Genomic DNA, 24224 nt, shown 5'->3' with positions numbered 1-24224 from the left:
AATTTTTATGTTTTCTTAGGGCTTGTTTGGATTGAGGGGAATGAGGGTGAAGGGAAGTTAGGGGAACCATTCACCTCCATTTACTTTGTTTGGGAACACTTAGGAGGTGAAGTTAATTCACCTCCATTCACCTTGGTTCACCCCTAATAGTATAAAAATTGTTACCCCCCAAATTGGGGTGTAACCAAGAGGAAGGGAAGGGATTTGGAAGGGAATTCCCTTCCTTTCCCTTCCTTTCCTTTCCCTTCCCTTCCCTTCACTCAGTTTCCCTTAACTTCCCTTCACCCCCTACGAATCCAAACAGGCCCAGTTTTTAGGTACCGACGATCCAATTCTACGATTAAAAGGTTATCAAATATTCATTGTGATAGTGTATTACATGTTTGTATTATTCTTTTTATGGTGACTCCTTATACATCCTCTTCAAGATGAGTTGTCAAGCACCTAAAGAAGACAAAGAGGAGGTGGAGCAAGATGGATACCGAGAAACAAAATAGATGTATCAATAGTTCATGAAATATTTTTTGTATGAATATTGTTTACGTTAGCATTTTTAATGCATACTTGATAGCTATATAAAATTCATTCGCATCAAAAGCATAAACATGTTAAAGGTTTGACTATTATATTAAATTTCTTTCATTTTTGTTTTGATATTAAAAGTTTTGTCAATTGAAAAATTATTGGTGATGTTGAATGAGGCTAATAGTGGATTCCTATGGTTTGATAAGTGACAATGCATTTTATTTGGGTTGTCTGTTCTTTCTTATATTTATATGGAATATGTGTATTTTTGCAACATGGACGTCATATCTCAAATGTCAATGATAATCATATTTTTATTATATTTTATACCCTTATTATCTATTTAATTTAAATAAATTTATCACTAATAAACGTATTTTATCTTAATTGTAGGATAAAAGGGTTAGGTCTCATGTTATGAGACTACATCTTCTAATCTTGTTTTGATGATTACAAACAATTCCTAATATTGTTTGTCTAGCGTTTATGTTATCCTATTAGGTATTTTAGACAAACAATAAGTTGGACGTTGGATGGATTGAGCCTTCACGATCACATCAAATGGAGGTTGGCAGAATATCGGTATGAAGCCATTGCATATTAAGTCATATTCAAGATCAAACTTCATCTGCAACCTAGTCAAGCATATTAAAGATCTCATAGATTGGGTAAATTAGTTTAAGGTTTATACTTTGTGTGTTAATATCTTAAACTCAATATTATACACATACAATTTAATGGTTTATGTGTTTTATCCTCAAAATTTTTTGCAAACAAATAGATATATAATACTTATTTGTTTTCTATGTGGATAAGTTATTTTGGTTTAGCTATATTGATATGAAACAATGTATATCTTCATTTTCATATTTATGTGTTTCATATTCTATTGAATTTGCAAAATATTACGTTTATGGATTGAAAACTTATTTACACTATTTTTCATATCTTGTATAAGTCTCTAAATCCATTCCAAAGTGTTTCAAAGTTTTGTTTAAGTTATTTTGGAAAAATCAAGTTTTTAACATGTTCATACTTATGTGATTTTGCAAAATGATGAGATTTCACATTTGGGAGATGCTTTTTGAAAACCAGTTTTTGTAGCATGTGTATTATCATGTCTACAATCATTTTCCAAAGTTTTATTATTTTTTGTCACGCCCCGTTTCCTAAAACACCGGAGAATCGGAACGTGAACAAGTCCGCGGCGTATTAGATTGAGAAGAAATATTATCACCATATATTTTTTCCCTTTTCTTCTCAATCCAATACACTAAGCGTCAAATACAAAAATCTCAACCACGGGCCCCCGATCACAATAGCATGAATAGAAAGACAATCCAGAATAAGAAATAACATATCATCCATGATAAAATCATCCCAGACATAAAATATGGGTTAAACATACCCTTATTACAAAGCAGGTCCAGATAGAAATAAAAATACATAATCCATAATAAAAGAAAGTACTATCAAAAATACGAAAATCCAACATTAACTAAAGAATAAAAAGATAACGAGTTCTAATGTTCATCAGCTACTACAGAAAAGAAAACACGTCTAGGCTTCGATTTGTTCTTCCACTCCATCGGAAGGATACTCCAGCTCAGCATACACTGGCTCTGCTTCAACGTCAAGCTAGACATGTCCGTCTCCTAAGTCTGACGCACACCAGAGAAAACATGTGTACGTCAGCGTGCATGGCACACGGTAAGATCTCACATGTACAGATAAAACGGTCTAACGACCCATGCTATGACAATAATAATGATGGAACATGATTCTGTAATTCTAGCAATTTAAGTGAACATTAGCTACTATCAGAATGAACTGAAGTACTCAAGCCAACTGGTAATCTAATTCCTACGACTAATCCATCCTATAACAAGTCACTGGTCAATTCTCACACAAAGTCATCACTCATATCAGCGGATATCTGACTATTCACAAATCCCCTACGTGTACCCAATACGCCGCTATACTGGATCGGTCAGAGGGCTATCTGACTATTCACAAATCCCCTACGTGTACCCAATACGCCGCTATACTGGATCGGTCAGAGGGCTACACGCAATCTGATTTCAACCTGGTTTGAACTCAAGTTAAACTCGGGTGAATAACTAATTCACGGACCAAAGTGACTACAGTGGCTTCACTTGACCCAACAAACTAACCTCAAGCTACACTGGATCATGGGGTGAGCCTGGAAGATACATCAACAGCTATATCTGATCACATGAACAAGGACCTCCCCATCTCAACTCTCTTGTATTCTCTAATTCAACAATCATAATCCTTATTAAACTCGGGTTCACTACCTAAACTCAGTCAACACTCACACGTGTCACTAGGTCTGTTCATGACGCACAATGCAACTAAGTCATGAACTACTAAGGTTCTCAACACATCAACAGATCATGAATATAGTAAGGCATATTAAACATGATTACGTAGGTTTATGAAGCAGAAATGAGAATTGTAATGAACATGAAATGCATAAACAAAAATACTACAGCATGAATGTAATACATGAGGGGGCTTCATTATTATCTTACCACTCGGATGTCCGAACTTCTCATACAAATTATCCGTACTTACGCATTCTCTAATATAATAATGCAGTAAAAAGAAAACTAGAAACCGATATCGTTTTGCACATGAAATGTAGCGCTCTACGACAATCAGTCATACTATCATAAATAATATTCTTTTTCCAAAAATTATTCTTTAAACTATTTCTCATTATAACTAATTTAAAATAAAAATATTTATATAATATAATACAATAATTCCTTTCTGCATGAAAAGTAATATTTTTCTATTTTATAAATTTTCCTTAATTAATTTCTTTTTGATAAAATTTTGTAAATTCTAATTTTAACACCTGACTTGTCATTTCATGTCTACAATTCTTAAAAATACAATTAACAATATTATTAAACTAATTTTCACGGTGCGCTCGCAATCATCATTCCACGCAGATATTCAAAAATACGTATTAACCACAATAATAATTTAACTATATGTAATCATCATACTAACTACAATATTACCACAAAATAATTTATCTATATTTAATCATCATAATAACACGATATTAACCAATAATTAAGAACAAGTTGACCGCAAGAGCTTGCCTCGGTGTATTCGTCGAACGGGTCGACGTCCCGTGCCTTGAAGATCAGCATCCGAGAGTGGAAAATGAAAGCGGAATTATTAGCCAGTCTGAGGCCTCTCTTGGTATGCTTGCGCCACCCAAAGGCGACGGCTTCGACGCGACAGGAGGACGGTCCGAAGGGCGGCAGGGGCCCCTGCTGGTCGTCGACGGAAGGGGCGTATTACGATAACATGGGTGTTTGGAGACAGTATCCGCGTTTCGGATTCTAGAGCGGGTTCTTTTAAGTTCCGTCGGCGCTACGGACGCTGTCGTGCTCCAGTTTTACATAAGGCTAAATCAGTCGAAGGAAGGATTCACGGAGCGTCGCGAGCTTGGGGAGCGGGAACTAGTTCGGTGACGGCTCACGATTGACTGCGTGAGGAAAATCACGCATCAGAGGCGTGGAGATCAGGGCCACGTGCGAGTCGAGCATCCGTGACCTAGCAGTGGGATCTTACTCGAGAATCACAAATATTTTAAGATAATTCTAAACTATCAGAGAGTTTGATTAGAAAAAAGGCGGTGAGCGGCAGGATCTGGGTTGTATATCTTCGCGGACGCGAGATTTGAACGGGTTTGGCGGGCAAGCTATAAGGTGCGTTTTTCGGGTCTAAGGTTCTAGGCTCTAACTTTGAGGGAAGGTCGGTCGCGGGAGTTTTGATAGAGGCGGACTGGGGGCTAACAAGTGAGGGAGTAGCGGTATTCAGGGCGGGGGAGTAATGGGTTGGCCGATTATAAGGCAGGGAGAGAGGTGTTCGAGTTATAGCGGATCGGGTTTTCTACTGAGGCAGGGGGAGAGGAGGGAGCCGAGCGGGGAGGTGCTTGGCCGGGGTGGACAAAGTCCGACGAGATCGGTAGCGGTGTTGGGCAGGTCGTTGCGGGTTCAAGGATGAGTGCAGAGCGTTGGGTGGAGGTCCGGGAGGACTTTGCGGAGTAGAAGCGCGAACTGCGACAGAGAGGGCGGAGTTGGGTTGCGGTGGTGATGGGGTCGAGTTTCGTGAACGAGAGAGGAGGAGGAGATGGGGTTCTGATTCTTGGGGAGAGTGTGTGGGAGAGGAGAGAGATGACGTGAGGGGGAGAAAAGTAGGAGAGAGAGAGAAAATTAGGGAATTTAAAAAGAAATGAGTTTAAACGGTGATTAGAAATTGATTTGGAAGGGATTAGGAATTGATTGGGAGTGGTTATGGAAAGAATTCAAATGGGAGAAAATTAAGAGATGGAAAAAATTTCGAAAATCTTACATAATATTCTGAATCATATTAATAAATTATTAACAATCAAATATATTTTTATTTATATTTATATACTATGGTACTATGCTTAGGTTTACATCAATAATAATAAGGTCATTAATAATATCAGTGACCAAAATAATTATATAAAAATTTCACTAAACTATAAATGTAATACACTAACCCTTGAGAGGGTGATGTGATTAGTATTGATAGATTTGATTGGAATACTCATACCACCAAGATGCATCTTCTTTTCGGGAACCTAACTCTTAGAAACTCCAAAGTTAAGCGTGCTTGGCCTGGAGAAATTCTAGGATGAGTGATCCCCTGGGAAGTTTTCCAGGGAGCGCGTGAGTGAGGACAAAACGTGCTGAAAAGACATGTGGTGGTTTGTGAGGTCAGTCCATCAGATCTAATAGCGTACCGACTTCGGGATTCCGGGACGAGGCGTTACAAATGGTATCAGAGCAAAGCCAACCGGAATTATGAGAGCTAAGTGCTATGCGGCTCAAAGTGCTACGTCGAGAGGGCGGGAGCCACCTCTTGAGGCCGTAGGAGCCACCTCTAGAATCTCACACGGATGATACGGTCTTGAATGATATGATTTGGCGCAACGAGGACGTTGCGAGTTTAAGTGGGGGAGTTTGTAATACACTAACCCTTGAGAGGGTGATGTGATTAGTATTGATAGATTTGATTGGAATACTCATATCACCAAGACGCATCTTCTTTTCGGGAACCCAACTCTTAGAAACTCGAAAGTTAAGCGTGCTTGGCCTGGAGAAATTCTAGGATGGGTGACCCCCTGGGAAGTTTTTCAGGGAGCGCGTGAGTGAGGACAAAACGTGCTGAAAAGACATGTGGTGGTTTGTGAGGCCAGTCCATCAGATCTAATAGCGTACCGACTTCAGGATTCCGGGACGGGCCGTTACAATAAATTAATATTTAGCAGAACTAATAAATACAAGACTATATATTCTATTTATTTATTTATTTATTTATTTTAAAAAATATCAAGGACGAAATATAAAGATAGATTCACTTCAACTCATATAAGGTTCATGATCTATTGCATATCCATAAATAAGAAAAGGTCATACAAGGCTTTTCAAATAAGATACAAGACATGACAGCTAAGATTCAGGAAATAAATGAGGGTATCACTGTCGCATCTCAAACTTAGTTTCCCAAGTCAACCCTCCAGGAGAATCTGGGTGCCACATCACACGAACAAGCGAGACGGTCTTGTTCCGGAGGGTCTTCTCCTTTCGGTCCAAAATCGCCACAGGCTGCTTCTCGTATGTCAAATCAGATCACACCTCAATCTCCGAGAAATCTACAACATGACTCGGATCTCCGACGTATTTCCGCAACTGAGAAATGTGGAATACGTTATGCACTCCAGCCAGAGCAGGTGGTAATGCAAGTCGGTACGCCACTTCTCCCACTCTCTCTAATACGTCGAAAGGTCCCACATATCACGGACTCAACTTCCCACGCCTTCCAAAGCGAATGGTGCCTCAGTTGGAGGAAATCTTCAGGAACACATGATTTCCTGGTTGAAACTCCAAATGCTGGCGCTTCGCGTCTGCCCAATGTTTGAATATGTCCTGTGCTATGCGAAGTCGCTCCTGAATAATCATGACTGCATCAACTGATTTGTCAATCAACTCTGGTCCAAAAATCTCTCGCTCACCCACATCGTCCCAACTCAAAGGAGAGCGGCACTTCCTCCCATACAATGCTACAAAAGGGGCCATCCCATTGCTAGGCTGGAACCTATTGTTGTATGCAAACTCCACCAAATGTAGATGATCCTCCCATGACCCTTGAAAGTCAAGCATACAAGCTCTAAGCATATCCTCCAAAATCTGAATGGTCCTCTCTGACTGGCCATCGGTCTGGGGATGATAAGCTGTGCTGAAACTGAGACTGGTCCCAAGACTCGCCTGCAACTCTTCCAGAACTCTGAGGTAAATCGGGTATCACGATCCGAAACGATGCACACTGGAACTCCGTGCAATCGTACGATCTCCTGCAGTACAAGTGATTTACTAATACTCTTGGGAAAGGAACGCATTGAAATATATAGAGATAAATGTTTTACCTCCATGTATCTCTGAGCAAGATGCTATGTCGACTATCCCACTCGGAAAGGAATGAAGTGAGCCGATTTGGTTAATCAATCTATGATCACCCAAATAGCATCATTTTGTCTAGTGCTCCGAGGTAAGCCAGTGACAAAGTCCATGGTGATATGCTGCCACTTCCATTTCGGAATAGGCAACGGCTGCAAAAGACCTGAGATGCGTCAATGCTCTGCCTTTACCTACTGACATACAAGGCACTTAGCCACACTACGAGCCACATCTCTCTTCATACCACACCACCAAAAATTCAGCTTCGGATCCTTATACATCTTCGTACCTCCAGGGTGAATAGAATATGGTGAACTATGAACTTCCCGCAATATCTCCTCTCGAATATCTCCTCTTGGTACGCAGATACGACTCCCAAATCGTAAGGATCCGTCCTCATGAACAACAAATTCCGATCAAAGTCCAGCCGCTGCTAACTCTCTACACTTATGAAGAAATGGGTCACCTGCTTGAGCTGCCTTGATTCGCTCGACCAGTGTTGATTGAATCTGAAGATTCATCAAAGAAGCGGTGACTCCTGGAAGAAGAACTTCTATACTCATATTCCTCACTTCCTGCTAAAGTCTCCATTGAGCTGTGAGGGTCATGATTGCCGGCAAACGACTCAAAGCATCTGGTACCACATTGACCTTGCCAGGGTGATACTGAAGGTTAATGTCGTAATCCGCCATCAGCTCTAACCATCGGCGTTGCCTCATGTGTAGCTCCTTCTGAGTAAATATGTACTTCAAGCTCTTGTGGTCAGTGAACACCTTCACTTGCTCTCCCAATAGATAATGCCTCCAAAGCTTAAGGGCAAAAATCACAGCTACCAACTCCAAGTCGTGGGTAGGATAATTATGCTCATGCTTCTTCAACTGATGAAAAGCATATGCTACCACATGACCATCTTACTGAAGAACGCATCCCAATCCTCTACCTAATGCGTCGCAAAACACTTCAAAGTTCACACTCCTATTTGGTATCATCAAGACCGGGGCCGATATCAGTCGAGACTTTAACTCCTCAAACGCCTGCTCACAAACGTCGGACCAGACAAACTTAATATCTTTCCTCGTAAGTCATGCTATTGGCTCCGAAATCTTCAAAAAATCTCTGATGAAGCGACGATAGTAACCAGCTAATCCCAGGAAGCTCTTAATATCAGACACCGACTTAGGGGTAGGCCAATCCTTCACTGCAGATACCTTCTCCGGATCCACTGATATGCCATCTCCTGACACCATGTGTCCCAGAAACGCTATACGATCTAGCCAGAACTGGCACTTACTATACTTGGCAAATAGTCGATGCTCTCTCAAGGTCTTCAATACGTACCGCAAAAACTGCATGCTCTGCCTCACTCTTAGAGTACACCAAGATATCATCAATAAAGACTTCCACAAACTTGTCCAGCACATCATAGAATACCAGATTCATCTGGTTCATGAATGTCGCCGGCACATTAGTCACACCAAACGGCATCACTAAGAATTCATAATGTCCATATCTCGTTCGGAATGCAGTCTTGGGGACATCAGAATCCTTAACCTTTACCTGGTTACCCGCTCCGCAAATCCATCTTAGAAAATACTCTCGATCCTCCTAATTGATCGAAGATATTATTAATACGGGGAAGTGGATACTTATTCTTCACTGTCACCGTATTCAACTCCCAGTAGTCGATGCACATCCGCTTGGATCCATCCTTCTTCCCCACAAGCAACACAGGTGCTCCCCAGGCCGATACACTAGGTCATATCAACTAGGGGTGAGCACGGTTCGGTTCAAACCGAAAAAACCGACCGAACCGACCCGAACCGACCCGAAAAAAGCGGTTTTATGAGTAAGGCGGTTCGGGGCGGGTTGACAATTTTTCAAACCGACCCGACCCAAACCAACCGAATATATTTGTGCCTTTGATTTGTGGGTTTACTGCTGTGTTCGATCACCATGAATAGCAGTTGCAGGGAATTAATTCATACATAACCAATGTTCTAATGAGTCAGCTCCTTTTTTGTCTCCACAAAGACCAAAGTCAAAGCTTGCTGCACAAAGACAAAGCAAGTCCGTTACTAAAAAATTACAACGTCAGAGTCTGGTATTTAATCCAAAAGGACAAGTTACTTCACTTAAAAACAGTATACATACATCATACATGAGCAAGAATAATAAATTGAAGTGAAGTTAAAAATAAATACATGCTGGCATAGGGTAATAAGAATATATAAAAGATAAATTGAAGTAAAGTTATACTTAATGAAGTTAGAACCGAACAAACCGAACCGAACCGCACCGAACCGATTTGCAATGGTTCGGTTCAGTTTTGAATTGTAGGTGGTTCGGTTCGGTTATTCAAATTTTGGTAAAAACCGACCCGAACCGAACCGTGCTCACCCCTAATATCAACCCTCTCTGCAAAAGATCATCCAACTAGGTTTGAAGCTCAACCAACTCTATCGGAGGCATGCGATAAGGGGTCTTGGAGATCGACGTAATTCCAGGCTTCAAATCTATGGAAAACTCAATCGCTCGATCTGGTGGCAATCCGTAAATATCGTCGGGAAACACATCTTCAAATTCCCGAACTATAACTAGCTTCTCAGATTCCACTTGCATTGCAGCTAACGTCGCCTTCTTCGGTCTAGCTCTGAACTCCACAGGTCCGACCGATGTGCTATCACTAGTGAACTCAAATCTCGGGTGATCTGGTATCTCCAATACTACGCTCTGACGGTAACAATCAATGGTGGAAAAGAATGACCCCAACCAATCCAGCCTAAATACTACATCAAAGCTCGGCAAATCAATCACCAGAAAGTCTGCAAAGAGTTCCCTCCCGCAGCTAACCACAGGGCATGCTTCATAACCACTGGATGCTACTAAGACACCACTGCCAGTGTTGATATTCCATCCCGTAGTCAAAGGAGTTATAGGAAGAGAATGGACACTCGCAAATCAACAAGACAAGAAACAATTGGAGGCTCCAGAATCAAAGAGCGATAAAGCAGGAACAAAAGAAACAAGAACCTTGCCTGTTTAGGAGGATATAACGCAACTAACTTAGTGCTCATAAACAATCCTACCATGATATTATCAAGTAATGCTAATTAAAGAAGTTCATATGCAAATAAAACTTAGAATTATCCATTCTTACCAGTGATAACTTGATCGTTCGCCTCAGCTTCTAAGACTGACATCATGAACATCTGTCATCGAGGTTACTGCCTGTGCGCTTCCTGATATACATGCTGCTGTGGGGGAAGTGGCCCTGCTCGAGGATAAGATCTATGCTGAGGTGGTGCTGCCGGAGCTGGTCGAGATGGTGCTAGGAGAGCTGCCCTAACTGGAGGTGGTGGTAAACTGGCATGCTGCACTGCGGACAGTTCCAACTGACATGATCGGGGGATCCACAGGTGTAGCGCAGATGAAGACGCCTGCGGCACTCCTGCTGGGTGTGCCCAGTGTAGCCACAATGAGTACACTTCACCGATGGTTGGCCGCGAGTCTGCACTCCAGGGCGCTGATAAGGGTGATTCTAAGGGAATGGTTGACGCTGAGAATGTTGCTGCCTCTGCGGGGCCTGCTGCTGCTGCCTCGGAAGGGGACGCTCGACATTCCGGGCCGAAGCTACTAGTGTCCTGCTCTGAATCACATGTGAGTCCTCAGGTTCCTTATGCACGCTCTCAATCTCGCGTGCTGCATCTAATACCGTATCATGGGTCGCCGAAGCTCAACCTGCCAGAGCCATCCTAATATTCTTGTCCAGACCCTTCTGAAACTGATGCCTCCTAATCGTAGGGTCTGTAACCAAGTAGGGAGTATATCGGCTCAAAGAAAAAAACTTGGCCTCGTACTCATCAACTGTTCGCCCTCCTTGCTTGAGCTCAACAAATCTTCATAGGAGTTCATCCCGAGTTAACTGAGAAAAATATTTCATGTTGAAGCATTCGGTGAACATCTCCCACAGGATGGGCCTCTCCAGATGAGTCTTCTCAGCTGCCCATCATATCCGAGCGGTGTCGGTGAGCTGAATATCCATGAGGTCCACCCATTCAGCATGGGGAATATGGGTCATCGTGAGAATAGTCTCAGTGACCTTGAGAAACTCCTCTGCTGCTAAAGGTCCCTCAGCACCGGAAAAGGAAGGAGGTCGCATATATCGAAACTCTCTAACTCCAGACTCTACGCGAGGGGGAGGCTGGTGTTGAGGCTCTCTGTGTAGTTGTCCATCCAGGTGCTGCTGATTGGTGACCAATCCCTGAATCATTGCCAGAAGTTGGTTTGGATCCACTTTGGGCTGCGGGGTACTGCTACTAGACGGGTTACTAAAATCATGAGTACCCACCATGGTTCTGGAGAAAAACGAGGATCAAAGAACTAGGGTTAAAATCAAAACAATATATTAGAATATAGGAGCTAAAACATAGTTATTAAGATAATAGTATAAGAACTTAGTTATAGTCTTACAGATGAAATATGATATGTATCAAAATTGTTTATTATATTCTTACTAATGAGGACTCGGGTCCGGGACCTGCATGGGCCACCACTAAAACCTGTCACGCCCCGTTTCCCAAAATACCAGGGAATCAGAATGTGAACAAGTTCGCGACGTATTAGATTGAGAAGAAATATTATCATCATATATTTTTTTCTTTTCTTCTCAATCCAATACGCTAAGCGTCAAATACATAAATCTCAATCACAGGTCCCCGATCACAATTAGCATGAATAGAAAGACAATCCAGAATAAGAAATAACATATCATCCATAATAAATCATCCCAGGCATAAAATATGGGTCAAACATACCCTTATTACAAAATAGGTCCAGATAGAAATAAAAATACATAATCCATAATAAAAGAAAGTACTGTCAAAAATACGAAAATCCGACATTAACTAAAGATAAAAAGATAACGAGTTCTAATGTTCATCAGCTACTACAGAAAAGAAAACACGTCTAGGCTTCGGTTTGTTCTTCCACTCCATCGGAAGGATACTCCGGCTCGGCATACACTGGCTCTACTTCAACGTCAAGCTGGACATGTCCGTCTCCTAAGTATGATGCACACCAGAGAAAACAGGTGTACGTCAGCGTGCATGGCACACGACAAGATCTCACATGTACAGATAAAACGGTCTAACGACCCATGCTATGACAATAATAATGATGGAACATGATTCTATAATTCTAGCAATTTAAGTGAACATTTGCTACTATCAGAATGAACTGAAGTACTCAAGCCAACTGGTAATCTAATTCCTACGACTAATCCATCCTATAAAAAGTCACTGGTCAATTCTCACACAAAGTCATCACTCATATCAGCAGATATCTGACTATTCACAAATCCCCTACGTGTACCCAATACGCCGCTATACTGGATCGGTCAGAGGGCTACACACAATCCGATTTCAACCTGGTTCGAACTCAAGTTAAACTCGGGTGAATAACCAATTCACGAACCAAAGTGACTACAATGGCTTCACTTTAACCCAACAAACTAACCCCAAGCTACATTGGATCATGGGACAAGCCTGGAAGATATATATATAGCTATATCCGATCACATGAACAAGGACCTCCCCATCCCAACTCTCTTGTATTCTCTAATTCAACAATCATAATCCTTATTAAACTTGGGTTCACCACCTAAACTCAGTCAACACTCACACGTGTTACTAGGTTTGTTCATGACGCACAAGGCCACTAAGTCATGAACTACTAAGGTTCTCAACACATCAACAGATCATGAATATAGTAAGGCATATTAAACATGATTACGCAGGTTTATGAAGCAGAAATGAGAATTGTAATGAACATGAAATGCATAAACAAAAATACTACAGCATGAATGTAATACATGAGGGGGCTTCATTATTATTTTACCACTAGGATGTCTGAACTTCTCATACAAATTATCCGTACTTACGCATTCTCTAATATAATAATGCGGTAAAAAGAAAACTAGAAACCAATGTCGTTTTGCACATGAAATGTCATGCTCTACGACAATCAGTCATACTATCATAAATAATATTCTTTTTCCAAAAATTATTCTTTAAACTATTTCTCATTATAACTAATTTAAAATTAAAATATTTATATAATATAATACAATACTTCCTTTCTACATGAAAAGTAATATTTTTCTATTTTATAAATTTCCCTTAATTAATTTATTTTCGATAAAATTTCATAAATTCTAATTTTAACACCTGACTTGTCATTTCATGTCCGCAATTCTTAAAAATACAATTAACAACATTATTAAACTAATTTCCACGGTGTGCTCGCAATCATCATTCCACGCAGATATTCAAAAATACGTATTAACCACAATAATAATTTAACTATATGTAATCATCATACTAACTACAATATTACCACAAATAATTTATATATATCTAATCATCATAATAACACGATATTAACCATTAATTAAGAACAAGGTGACCGTGAGATCTTGCATCGGTGTATTCGTCGAACGGGTCGACGTCGACGTGCAAGATCAGATCCGACGTGAGAGCGGAATCTGGCGGCTCAGGGCTGACGGCGACGACTCGGGCAGCGACAGAGGAGTGGGCGAGACGGCTGCTGTCGTCGATTGTGGGCGATCGAACAGGGGCAGCATAGAGCAGATCCACGTCGGGATAAGCTGGTGGAGTTCGTCGTGCTACGGCGGTGTCCGATGACACGGCATTTGGAGTTCGCGGGAGCGACTCGGCGTGAGACGACGGTGGCTGATGGACAGAATGAGGGGCGGAGATCAGGGCCCGAAGAGCTCAGTAGCGTGCGGATTTGGCGATCCGGGTTCGAACGGCTTGCAGGCGTTGGGCTGGTCGGGGTTCGATGGAGGCGAACTGGAGGGGAGGCAGCGCTAGTTTCAAAGGGGACGGAGTTAGGTTGCGAAGGGGAGAGGGTTCGGGCGGTCGGCTCTGAGGGAGAGGAAGCGGAGGAGCCGACGATGGGGAGGCTCTCGGCGGGGAGCGGGAAGTTCGGGCGAGCCTCTAAGCGACGCAGTCGTGGGGTATCGAATGGATGAGGGGGTTTAAGACGGTGGAGGACGCAGCGCTGTGGTAGGAAGCGACGCGGCGAGAGGCAAGGAGTTGGGTTGCGGTGGTGATGGGGTCGAGTTTCGTGAACGAGAGAGGAGAAGGAGATGGGGTTCTGATTCTTGGGGAGAGTGTGTGGGAGAGGAGAGAGATGACGTGAGGGGGAGAAAAGTAGGAGAGAGAGAAAATTACGGAATTTAAAAAGGAACGAGTTTAAATGGTGATTAGAAATTGATTTGGAAGGGATTAGGAATTAATTGAGAGTGGTTATGGAAAGATTTCAAATGGGAGAAAATTAAGAGATGGAAAAAATTCAAAAATCTTACATAATATTCTCAATCATATTAATAAATTATTAACAATCAAATATCTTTTTATTTATATTTATATACTACTATACTATGCTCAGGTTTACATCAATAATAACAAGGTCACTAATAATATCAGTGACCAAAATAATTATATAAAAATTTCACTAAACTATAAATTAATATTTAGCAGAACTAATAAATACAAGACTATATATTCTATTCTATTTATTTATTTATTTATTTTGAAAACTCAAAAATTACAAAAAATTTGGAAAAATATTAATAAAATAAAATTTAATTTTTTAAATACTAGAAAATTTATTTAAATATGTATCAAAAATCCCGGTTGTTACATTTTTAGAATTTGTTTACTATTTTTAAAGGCAGTTTGAAAATCAGGTTTCTTCACTAAACAGACTGTATACTTGTTATCAGTCGACTGGTCAGTCGACTGATGAAATCAGTCGATCGATTAGTCGACTGATGAATGTGCCTATAGTTATCAAAAGTTTTTGTTTCGTTTTGGTTGACTGGCCAGTCGACTGATGATCTATCAGTCAACTGATAAAGGTCATCAGTCGACTGATGAGCTGAAAAATACCTACAACGGTCAGCTCATTAGTCGACTGATGAAAACCGTACGTCGACTGATGGCCTGTAACGGCTATTTTTCCAGTTTTTGTTTTTTTGTCATTTTGTTGGATTTCACTTGGGTTTTGAGCTTTGTTTCTTCATCTTATATATACCATATACCATTTTACTTCTGAACCAAGAAAAAAGTTTTAAAGCAAGTTTAAAAAGAGTTTTAGTTTGTTTTAAGTGTTTGTTTATAAAATTAGTTTTGTGAAGATTGTTTTTACAAGAAGCAGAGATCAATTTTAGTTTAGGCTTTCAATCTTCCTATCCATCTCTCTTGTGATTAGAGAAGTGTTTCTAAACTCATATCTCTAGCGTGTTTATGCTTTAATTGTTATATTTATATTTGTTAGATTTAATTGAGTTTATATTTGATTTTCTCATTATTTGCACACATAACCATTGAGCTTAACTATTTTCACATATTGTATATTTGGGGTTGTGGTGAGTGTAACCTTAAGAATGATCTTACACTTAGTTCTCATCTTGTATTAGAGAACAAACATTGTATTTGTGCCTTCATCGTGAGATACACATTGTAATACACTTGTACACCAAGAGAAGTGTGTGGTGAGAGACGTCGTCGTCCCAAGAGGAATGGGGTAGGTGGTAATACCTAGAGGTAGGTTGTAATTCCTAACATTTGAGGGAGACACGGGCTAGAGACCAACACTTAGAGGGTGTAAAGTGTGATTGTAAGAGTGTGAGATTGTAGAGTTTTCAGTAAGCTAGAAAACCGAGTGTGTAGAGAAGTTCCGGCTTCCAAACTGAGTGTGTCGATAGTGGAGTTCTCCCCGGGAGTAGGGAGCAGAGACGTAGGACGAAAGGTCCGAACTCCGTAATCATATCATTATGTTTGGATTGCTCTTTGTGTCCACTATTTGTTTATATTGTTTCTTGTTTAATTTCTCTTGTATTTATATTCTTGCTCTATTGCATTGTATATCTATCTTGCAAGAATATTTTGTTAATAAGTTTTAATTGACATTAATATCTAATAAGATTAGCAATAACCCTATTCACCCCCCTCTAAGGTACTTTCAAAAAGCCCAAGAACAACTCAATATCTCATCTCTCAAAAAAGCCTAAGAGAAAATCGAAAATGATTGGCTATCGATACCGGTATCAATACGTGATTACTGTTGCGGAATTAAGGGCTGAAGTTGATTAGTATGGGGATCAAGTTTAATTCTAGGGCTCTCATTCATTGTTGTAGACTATAAATAGGGATCGATAGTAAGGGGTTGAGGATGTGAAAAATTTTATAACTCTATTTGGAGAGGAGCATTACTCTTAATTGAGAAAACCTTCCAAATTTGTCACTTTTATTGCAATTAGTAAAAGATTGTTTTCATATCTTCATATTTTTCTTCTCTTTATTTGATGATGATGATGAAGAAGATTAAAATGAAGATCAATTCGAAGGTTTGCTTTTAATGAGGCTAACCCCTCTTGTATTGTAAATTTTCTCTTTTATTTTTATTTTTTTATTTTCTTCTTGCTTTAGTAGTTAGATTTACATTAATGCCTTGTAGAGTATATTACATTCTTGTCTTTATTTCTCATTATTGTCTTCCACTTTTAATTTGTTGAGTAGATTTATTTTCTCGCATAATCTAGATATTTATTTATTTTTTCTTTTACAATTTAGTTAGATTTATTTATATGTTTATAGTGTAAATTTCTTTGCTCTCACTTCTCTTCTTTGTAGTTAGTTTTTATTCTCATTCTTTCTTTTTATTTTATTTCTTGTTGTTATTTCTTAATATGTGGAACTAATTTTTGTATGCATCCTAGAATTGTATGAAACTAGCCTAATTTTTTTATCGTATGAATTATTCTCTTGCACTTAAAATGATCATGTGTAAGATAATCAACTAGAGAACTAATTGGTAGAAGAAGAATTTGATAATCTATGTTTATCTTGAGTGGTTTGATAGTTTATGCTTATGAATTCTAGAATTATTATCTAGTTCTTGTCCTTTTTATGAATATTAATTTTGCTTAGATGATAATTTGATAGGTTATACTTTCCTTAAATAATTTGATAGGCTATGCTTATTCTTCTTTTTATTTGATGACGATGAAGATGAAGATAAAGATAAAGATGAAGATCAATTTGAAGGTTTGTTTTCATGAGACTAACCCCTCCTGTATTATAAATTTTCAAAGGAGGAGAATGCATAGTGATGAAGCAATGTTAATTTAAGAACAACAAATGTAATAAGAAGCTTCATCAACTCAAGCTATATCAAGACTCAAAGAATTATAATTCTATGTGAGGATATTAGCTAGTTTTTCTTTTTCTCTCTAGTGCTAGAATATAGGCAAGTAGCTTAGATTTTATTTGAAGCTATTGGGATATCACACACACGTTTTCATACTTAGATTTTTGAGCGTTTTGACAAAATATCATTTTTCACAAGTATGAGGACATTTTCGTAAAATTCCCTTTCCAAACAATTTGTTTTTAGTGTTAAAAATATTTTTACAAAGTTTCACAATTTTTGGAAGTCAATTAAATATTTTACAGATTTTTTAAGAGAGTCAAAAATAGTATTTGCATGTGTATCAGTTTGCGGTCGACCGTCACGGTCGACCGTGCCTGAGTTCTTTTCTGAGTGGGTAGCAGAAACTTTCACGGTTGACCACCACGGCCGATCGTGAGCTCGAAAATTCCCACGGTCGACTGCCACGGTCGACCACCACGGTCGACCGCAGAAGTCTCTAGAAATTTTCCAAGTTTCAAAGCTGGCTCGCGGTCGACCGCCGCTTATTCAAACGGTCTTTTGGGTACAGATTTCAGTGCCGATTTTTCCAGGATTTAGGGGATTAGGGTATGAGTTTAAACAGCTGTATTTTCTCCTATTTAAACCTCCTATACTCCTTCTTCCTCATGTGTCCCAAGCTTTTAAAAAGCCAGAGATCTGTTTTACTGAGAGCCAAAATATTCAAACCTGATTTTCTTTGTTTTCAATTTCACTTCCCAGCTTCAGTGTAATATTTCTCCTTGCCATAGGGACATTGTAAAGAGAGAGTTTTTACACTATTACTACTATTGAGAGCTTGATCTTGTGAAGATCAACTGTGTGGGAGTGTGATCTTGTGGTGATCAATTATGTAGTTGTGAGATCTTGTGGAGATTGTTGTGTAGAAGAAGTTCCGGCTTCCAAACCGGGTTGTGTAGTGGATTCTCCTTGAAAGTGGGGAGCAGGGACGTAGGTCAGCAGGCCGAACCTCGTTAACACATCGCGCGTCACTTGGATAATGATTTCTCACTCTATCTCCTTTACAGTTGTTGTTCATTATTGTTGTGTATTGCTTGCCTTATTTTTATTACACAATTATAGCCTTAAGACCCTAATCACCCCCCCTCTAGGGTCCAACAATTGGTATCAGAGCTTGGTCTCTAAATTAGTTTTTAGTCTAACCACCTTAGAGAAAAGATCTTATGGAGGCTTCAATGAATGTGCATATGTTAGAGGGACAATCCACCACTAGACCATCACTTTTCACCGGTAGTACTTTTGCTTATTGGAAGGCTAGGATGAGGATTTACCTTCGTTGTATTGATCTTGACATTCTAGAACTCATAGAGAAGAAATATGTAGAAAAACCCAAAGTCGAGAATATGACCGATGAAGAAATGCACCAAGCCAATCTCAATGCAAAGGCCATAAATGCCTTAATTTGCAGTCTTTCCCCCAATGAGTATAATAGGGTTTCTACGTGTGCAACCGCATACGAAATATGAGTGAAATTGTGTATTACACATGAAGGAACCCCCAAGTTAAGGAATCCAAAATTAGTGGGCTTATGCATGAATATGAGTTATTTAAGATGCTTCCTAATGAATCCATGGATGCTATGTTTTCTCGCTTCACTAACATAATCAATGAATTGCATGATCTTGACAAAAAATTAACTATCCAAGAGACGAACTACATGATCCTTCGTTCATTGACTCCCATATGGGAACCCAAAGCTACGGCCATAGAGCAAGCTCATGATCTCACCACTCTAGATCTCGATGGCCTCATCGGCAAGCTTAAGGTTTATGAGAAAAACCTCAAGGGAAAGGAGAAGGAGAAAGTGCCTCCACGGGAAGTTGGGGAGCCATCACCAAAGATGAAGACCATAGTTCTCAAAGGAGCTAGTGACAACTCCTCATCATCATTGTCGGAGAGTGAAGTTGATTTTTCTAGAGAAGTGGCTCACCTCTCTAGAAGAATTTCTAGACTCATTAAAATGAACAAGAAGTTTAATCCCTAATCTAACAACAAATTTTCTTCACGTGTAGGAAAATGTTTTGAATGCAATGAACCGGGTCATATCGCCAAAGATTGCCCCAAGCTCAAGAAGAAATACATGAAGTACAAGAAGAAGAAAACCATGTATGTCGGATGGGAAGAATCCGAACCAAGTGATTCGGATAGCAATGAAGAATGAGCTAAACTTGCTCTTCATGATCCCAACATTTGCTTCATGACCTATGAAAAGGAGGTAGTTTCCGATACCGAAAGTGAATCCTTTTATATGCAATGTGATCTAGCTACGGCTTTAGAAGAATTGAACGTTGAGTTTAAAAGGATGTCAAAAGAATTTTCTTTCTTTAAAAAGTTGCATGCTTCTTGTGATGCCAAACTAGAACAACTACAAACCTCTCTTGCATTAAAAGATGAATTGCTAAGGGATCTTGATTTTGAAAACAAACAAGTAAGATCCAAGATTGAAAGACTTGAAATTAAGAGTGGTAGAATTAGACCCACTCACATCATGAGAGAAATAGATTTCATAGATCTCATGCCTCTACACACAAGAGAAATTTTGTGTGCACATATTGCATGAAACGTGGTCATATTTCTACTCATTATAGGATCAAAGATAATCATGATTTTTATGGCATGACATGGATACCCAAAGGTACCAAGCTTACTAACCACAAAGGACCCAAGATTTGAGTACCTAAAGTTACTACACATTCATCTCTTGTAGGGAACATCACGGCAACGACGTAGAGAGATGTGGTACCTTGCTAGTGGTTGCTCACATCATATGACGGGCAACAAAGAGCTATTTGTAACCCTATCAAGGATTGAAGGAGGTAGCGTCTCCTTCGGTGGTGAAGAGAAAGGTAAAATCATTGGTATTAGATGTATTGGTAAGACACCCTCTCCCGTTATAGAAGATGTTTATTTGGTAAATGGTTTGAATCATAATCTTCTTAGCATTAGCCAATTGAGTGATAAAGGTTTTGATATTTTCTTTAAACCGGACAAATGCATTATTAGTATGAATGGAAAAATTGTTTTTGTTGTTAATAGAAAATCTAATGTGTACATTTTTGAGATGAATGAATTAGTGAATCAAGATGTGAAGTGTCTTGCGGCAATTGATGAAAACCCTTGAATTTGGCATAAAAGGCTTGGACATGCAAACATGGAATTGATATCCAAATTATCCAAGAGGAATCTTGTTAAAGGATTACCAAACTTACATTTCATCAAAGATACCATATGCGAAGATTGTGCTAAAGGTAAACAAACTAAGTCTATCTTCAAATCCATCAATGAGGTATCAACTTCTAAACATTTGCAATTACTTCATCTTGATTTATTTGGTCCTATGCGTGTTACCTCTCTTAGAGGCAAACACTATGTTTTTGTTATCATTGATGATTTTTCTCGTTTTATATGGACAATCTTTCTTTCTAGTAAAGATGAATGTTTTGATAAAATTTCAAATCATGTTAAGAGAATTGAAAATAAAAAAGATTTGAAAGTTGTTAAAATAAGAAGTGATCATGGTGGTGAATTTCAAAATATCTCTTTTTATGATTTTTGTGCGCATCGTGGTATAACTCATGTGTTTTCCGCTCCAAGAACACCACAACAAAATGATATTGTTGAACGGAAAAATCGAACCATACAAGAGATGACACGAACTATGTTAAACTCCTTTGATTTGCCTAAATATTTTTGGGCGGAAGCCGTCAATACGGGTTGCCATGTTTTAAATCGTGTTTTGATTAGACCAAAGCTTAAGAAAACTCCTTATGAACTATTTTATGGAAAAACTCTATTTATTGGTTATTTTCGTATCTTTGGTTGTAAATATTTTATTTTAAATACAAAAAAGCACCATGATAAATTTGATTCCAAAATTGATGTTAGCATTTTCTTAGGGTATGTACCTCGAAGTAAGGCTTATAGGGTTTTTAACAAACGAACTCTTGTTGTTGAAGAATCTATAAACGTTACTTTTGATGAGACTAATATTGGTTCACAAGTTATTTTACCTAGGAAAGATGATGATGATGTTGAGGGAGGACTGAAACTTTTGCAACTTAATAATACACCCTCAATAAAAGCACAAAAAGATATGGAAAGCACCAACACTCATGTACAAGAAGAACTCCCCAAAGCATGGAAATTCATATCAAATCATCCAAAGGAGCAAATTATTGGGAGTCCTTCACAAGAGGTTGTTACTCACTCAAAGGCTTTGAGTGAGTATGGTAATGTTGCTTTTCTATCTCAATTAGAACCTAAGAAGATTAATGATGCTTTAAATGATGATTTTTGGATATTAGCTATGCATGATGAACTAAACAATTTTCGAAGGAATGTTGTTTGGAAACTAGTTCCTAGACCTAACAATGCTAGTGTAATTGGAACAAAATGGGTTTTTAGAAACAAACTTGATGAACATGGCATTGTTACTAAAAATAAAGCTCGTTTAGTTGCCCAAAGATACAATCAAGAGGAGGGCATAGACTATGACGAAACCTTTGCACCGGTTGCAAGGTTAGAATCTATTAGGATGTTTTTGGCTTTTGCAAACTTTAAAGATTTCAAATTGTTTTAAATGGATGTTAAAAGTGCTTTTTTTAAATGGTCATATTGAAGAGGAAGTATATGTTGAGCAACCACCCAGTTTTATAGATCATGCTTTTCCTAATCATGTTTACCGGGTTCAAAAAGCTTTATATGGGTTGAAACAAGCTCCTAGAGCTTGGTATGCTCGCCTCTTTAGTTTTCTTCTTGAAAATGGTTTCTCTAAAGGAAAAATTGATAATATTCTTTTTGTGAGAAAAAGGAAAAATAATTTTATTTTAGTGCACATATATGTTGATGATATCATTTTCGGTGCTACTAATGAATCTCTTTGCAAGGATTTTTCTAAAGTTATGTAAGATCGTTTTGAGATGAGCATGATGGGAGAGGTCACATTCTTTCTCGGGCTCCAAGTCAAGCAAACTAAGGATGGGATATTCATTTCTCAAATCAAGTATGCTAGAGAATTGGTAAAGAAATTCAATTTGGAGAACTCCAAGCATGCACCAACTCCCATGAGTACAAATGTCAAGCTTGATACGGATGATAGTGGTGAGGATGTGGACCAAAAAATATACTGATGTATGATAGGTAGTCTTCTTTATCTCACCGCTAGTAGACCCGATATCATGTTTAGTGTGTGTGCATGTGCACGTTTTCAAGCTTCTCCTAAAGCATCTCATTTGATTGCCGTTAAGAGAATTATTAAATATGTTCATGGAACAATTGATCTTGGTTTGTTTTATCTAAAGAGCACCTCTTTTGATTTATATGGTTTTTGTGATGTCGACTTTGCCGGATGTAAGGTAGATCGCAAGAGTACGAGTGGAACATGCTAATTCTTAGGAAATTCTCTTGTTTCTTGGGCTTCCAAGAAACAAAATTGTGTTGCATTGTCCACTATGGAAGCGGAATACATTATCGCCGGCTTATGTTATGCCCAAGTTTTGTGGATGAAACAAAGCTTAGTTGACTATGATTTGAATTTTCAAAATATAAAAATCTTTTGTGATAATACTAGTGCTATCAATATTTCAAAAAATTCGGTTTTGCATTCTAGAACCAAGCATATTGATGTGCGTCATCATTTCTTACGCGATCATGTAGAGAGACAAGATGTATCCCTTATGTTTGTTGACACAAAATCTCAATTAGCGGATATCTTTACCAAGTTTCTTGGTGAAGATGATTTTTGTCGTATAAGAAATGGTTTGGGCTTATGCACTATGTGAAAGTTCTATTTGCTTGCTTGATTAGTTGCTTTTCACATGCATTTTTGTTTATATTTTTTTACCCCATTTTGATGGTGACAAAGGGAGAGAGGAATCTCCTCATTTGTGCACATAGTAAGGGGGAGCTCATAGATAGGGGGAGTTACTATCTATAAGCTATATTTATTTTGCTAACGGTCTTTTTGGGTACAGATTTCAGCGCCGATTTTTCCAGGATTTGGGGGATTAGGGTATGAGTTTAAACAACTATATTTTCTCCTATTTAAACCCCCTATACTCCTTCTTCCTCATGTGTCCCAAGCTTTTAAAAAGCCAGAGATCTGTTTTACTGAGAGCCAAAATTTTCAAACCTGATTTCTTTGTTTTCAGTTTCACTTCCCAGCTTTAGTGTAATCTTTCTCCTTGCCATAGGGATATTATAAAGAGAGAGTTTTTACACCATTACTACTGTTGAGAGCTTGATCTTATGAAGATTGTTAGCCCTTATGTTTTGATGATGTTTTACAACCACCATTATCGGTACTAATGGCTTATTAAGTACAAATGTAGTGAAATCATATATCAAGCTTGTTAGTACCACAAATGGAGGATTGGATGGAATATGCGCTCAACGATGATATCCAAAGGAGGAGGAGGCATAGTGATGAAGCAACATTATTTCAAGAACAACAAATTCAAATAGAAGCTTCATCAAATTCAAGCTATATCAAAACTCAAGCATTGCATTCTATATGAGGATATTAGCTATCTTTTGTTTTTCTCTCTAGTGCTAGAATATAGGCAAAGAGTTATTGACTTCACTTGAAGCTATTGGGATATCACACACACGTTTTCATACTTATGTTTTTAAGCGTTTTTCACAAAATACTATTGTTCAAAAGTATGAGGACCTATCTGCAAAATTCCTTTTCCAAACAGTTTTTGTTTAGCATTAAAAACATTTTACAATGTTTCATAATTTTCAGAGGTCAAATAAATATTTTCCAAATATTTTAGTTGAGTCAAAAAACAGTGTTTTGTGATGTATCAGAATACGGTCGACCACACCGGTCGACCGCACCAATGTTCATTCCTCACTGGGGAGCAAAGAGTT

General features: G+C 38.7%; 1 protein-coding gene across 1 annotated transcript; it reads right to left on the bottom strand.

Annotated features, from left to right (window-relative positions):
- Positions 9489 to 10264, bottom strand: LOC109831063. Its single transcript, XM_020398401.1, has 3 exons — positions 10213 to 10264; positions 10086 to 10161; positions 9489 to 10005 (listed from the first exon to the last, which is right to left on the bottom strand). The coding sequence occupies exons 1-3, from the start codon at positions 10262 to 10264 to the stop codon at positions 9489 to 9491; spliced, it is 645 nt and encodes a 214-aa protein (XP_020253990.1).

The sequence above is a fragment of the Asparagus officinalis genome, chromosome 2, assembly GCF_001876935.1.
Source record: "Asparagus officinalis chromosome 2, Aspof.V1, whole genome shotgun sequence".
Taxonomy (NCBI): Eukaryota; Viridiplantae; Streptophyta; class Magnoliopsida; order Asparagales; family Asparagaceae; genus Asparagus; species Asparagus officinalis.
Note: the sequence above shows the minus strand (reverse complement) of the source record. Positions and strands in the feature narration are given on the sequence as shown.

Excerpts from the sequence above, each read along its gene's own strand:
- LOC109831063 (XM_020398401.1), bottom strand. The coding sequence starts at position 10,264 with ATGTTCATGATGTCAGTCTTAGAAGCTGAGGCGAACGATCAAGTTATC. Across the intron at positions 10,162-10,212 it reads GAACGATCAAGTTATCACTG|CATTACTTGATAATATCATG; the intron begins GTAAGAATGGAT and ends TTCTTTAATTAG. Across the intron at positions 10,006-10,085 it reads TATCCTCCTAAACAGGCAAG|TGTCCATTCTCTTCCTATAA; the intron begins GTTCTTGTTTCT and ends TTGATTTGCGAG.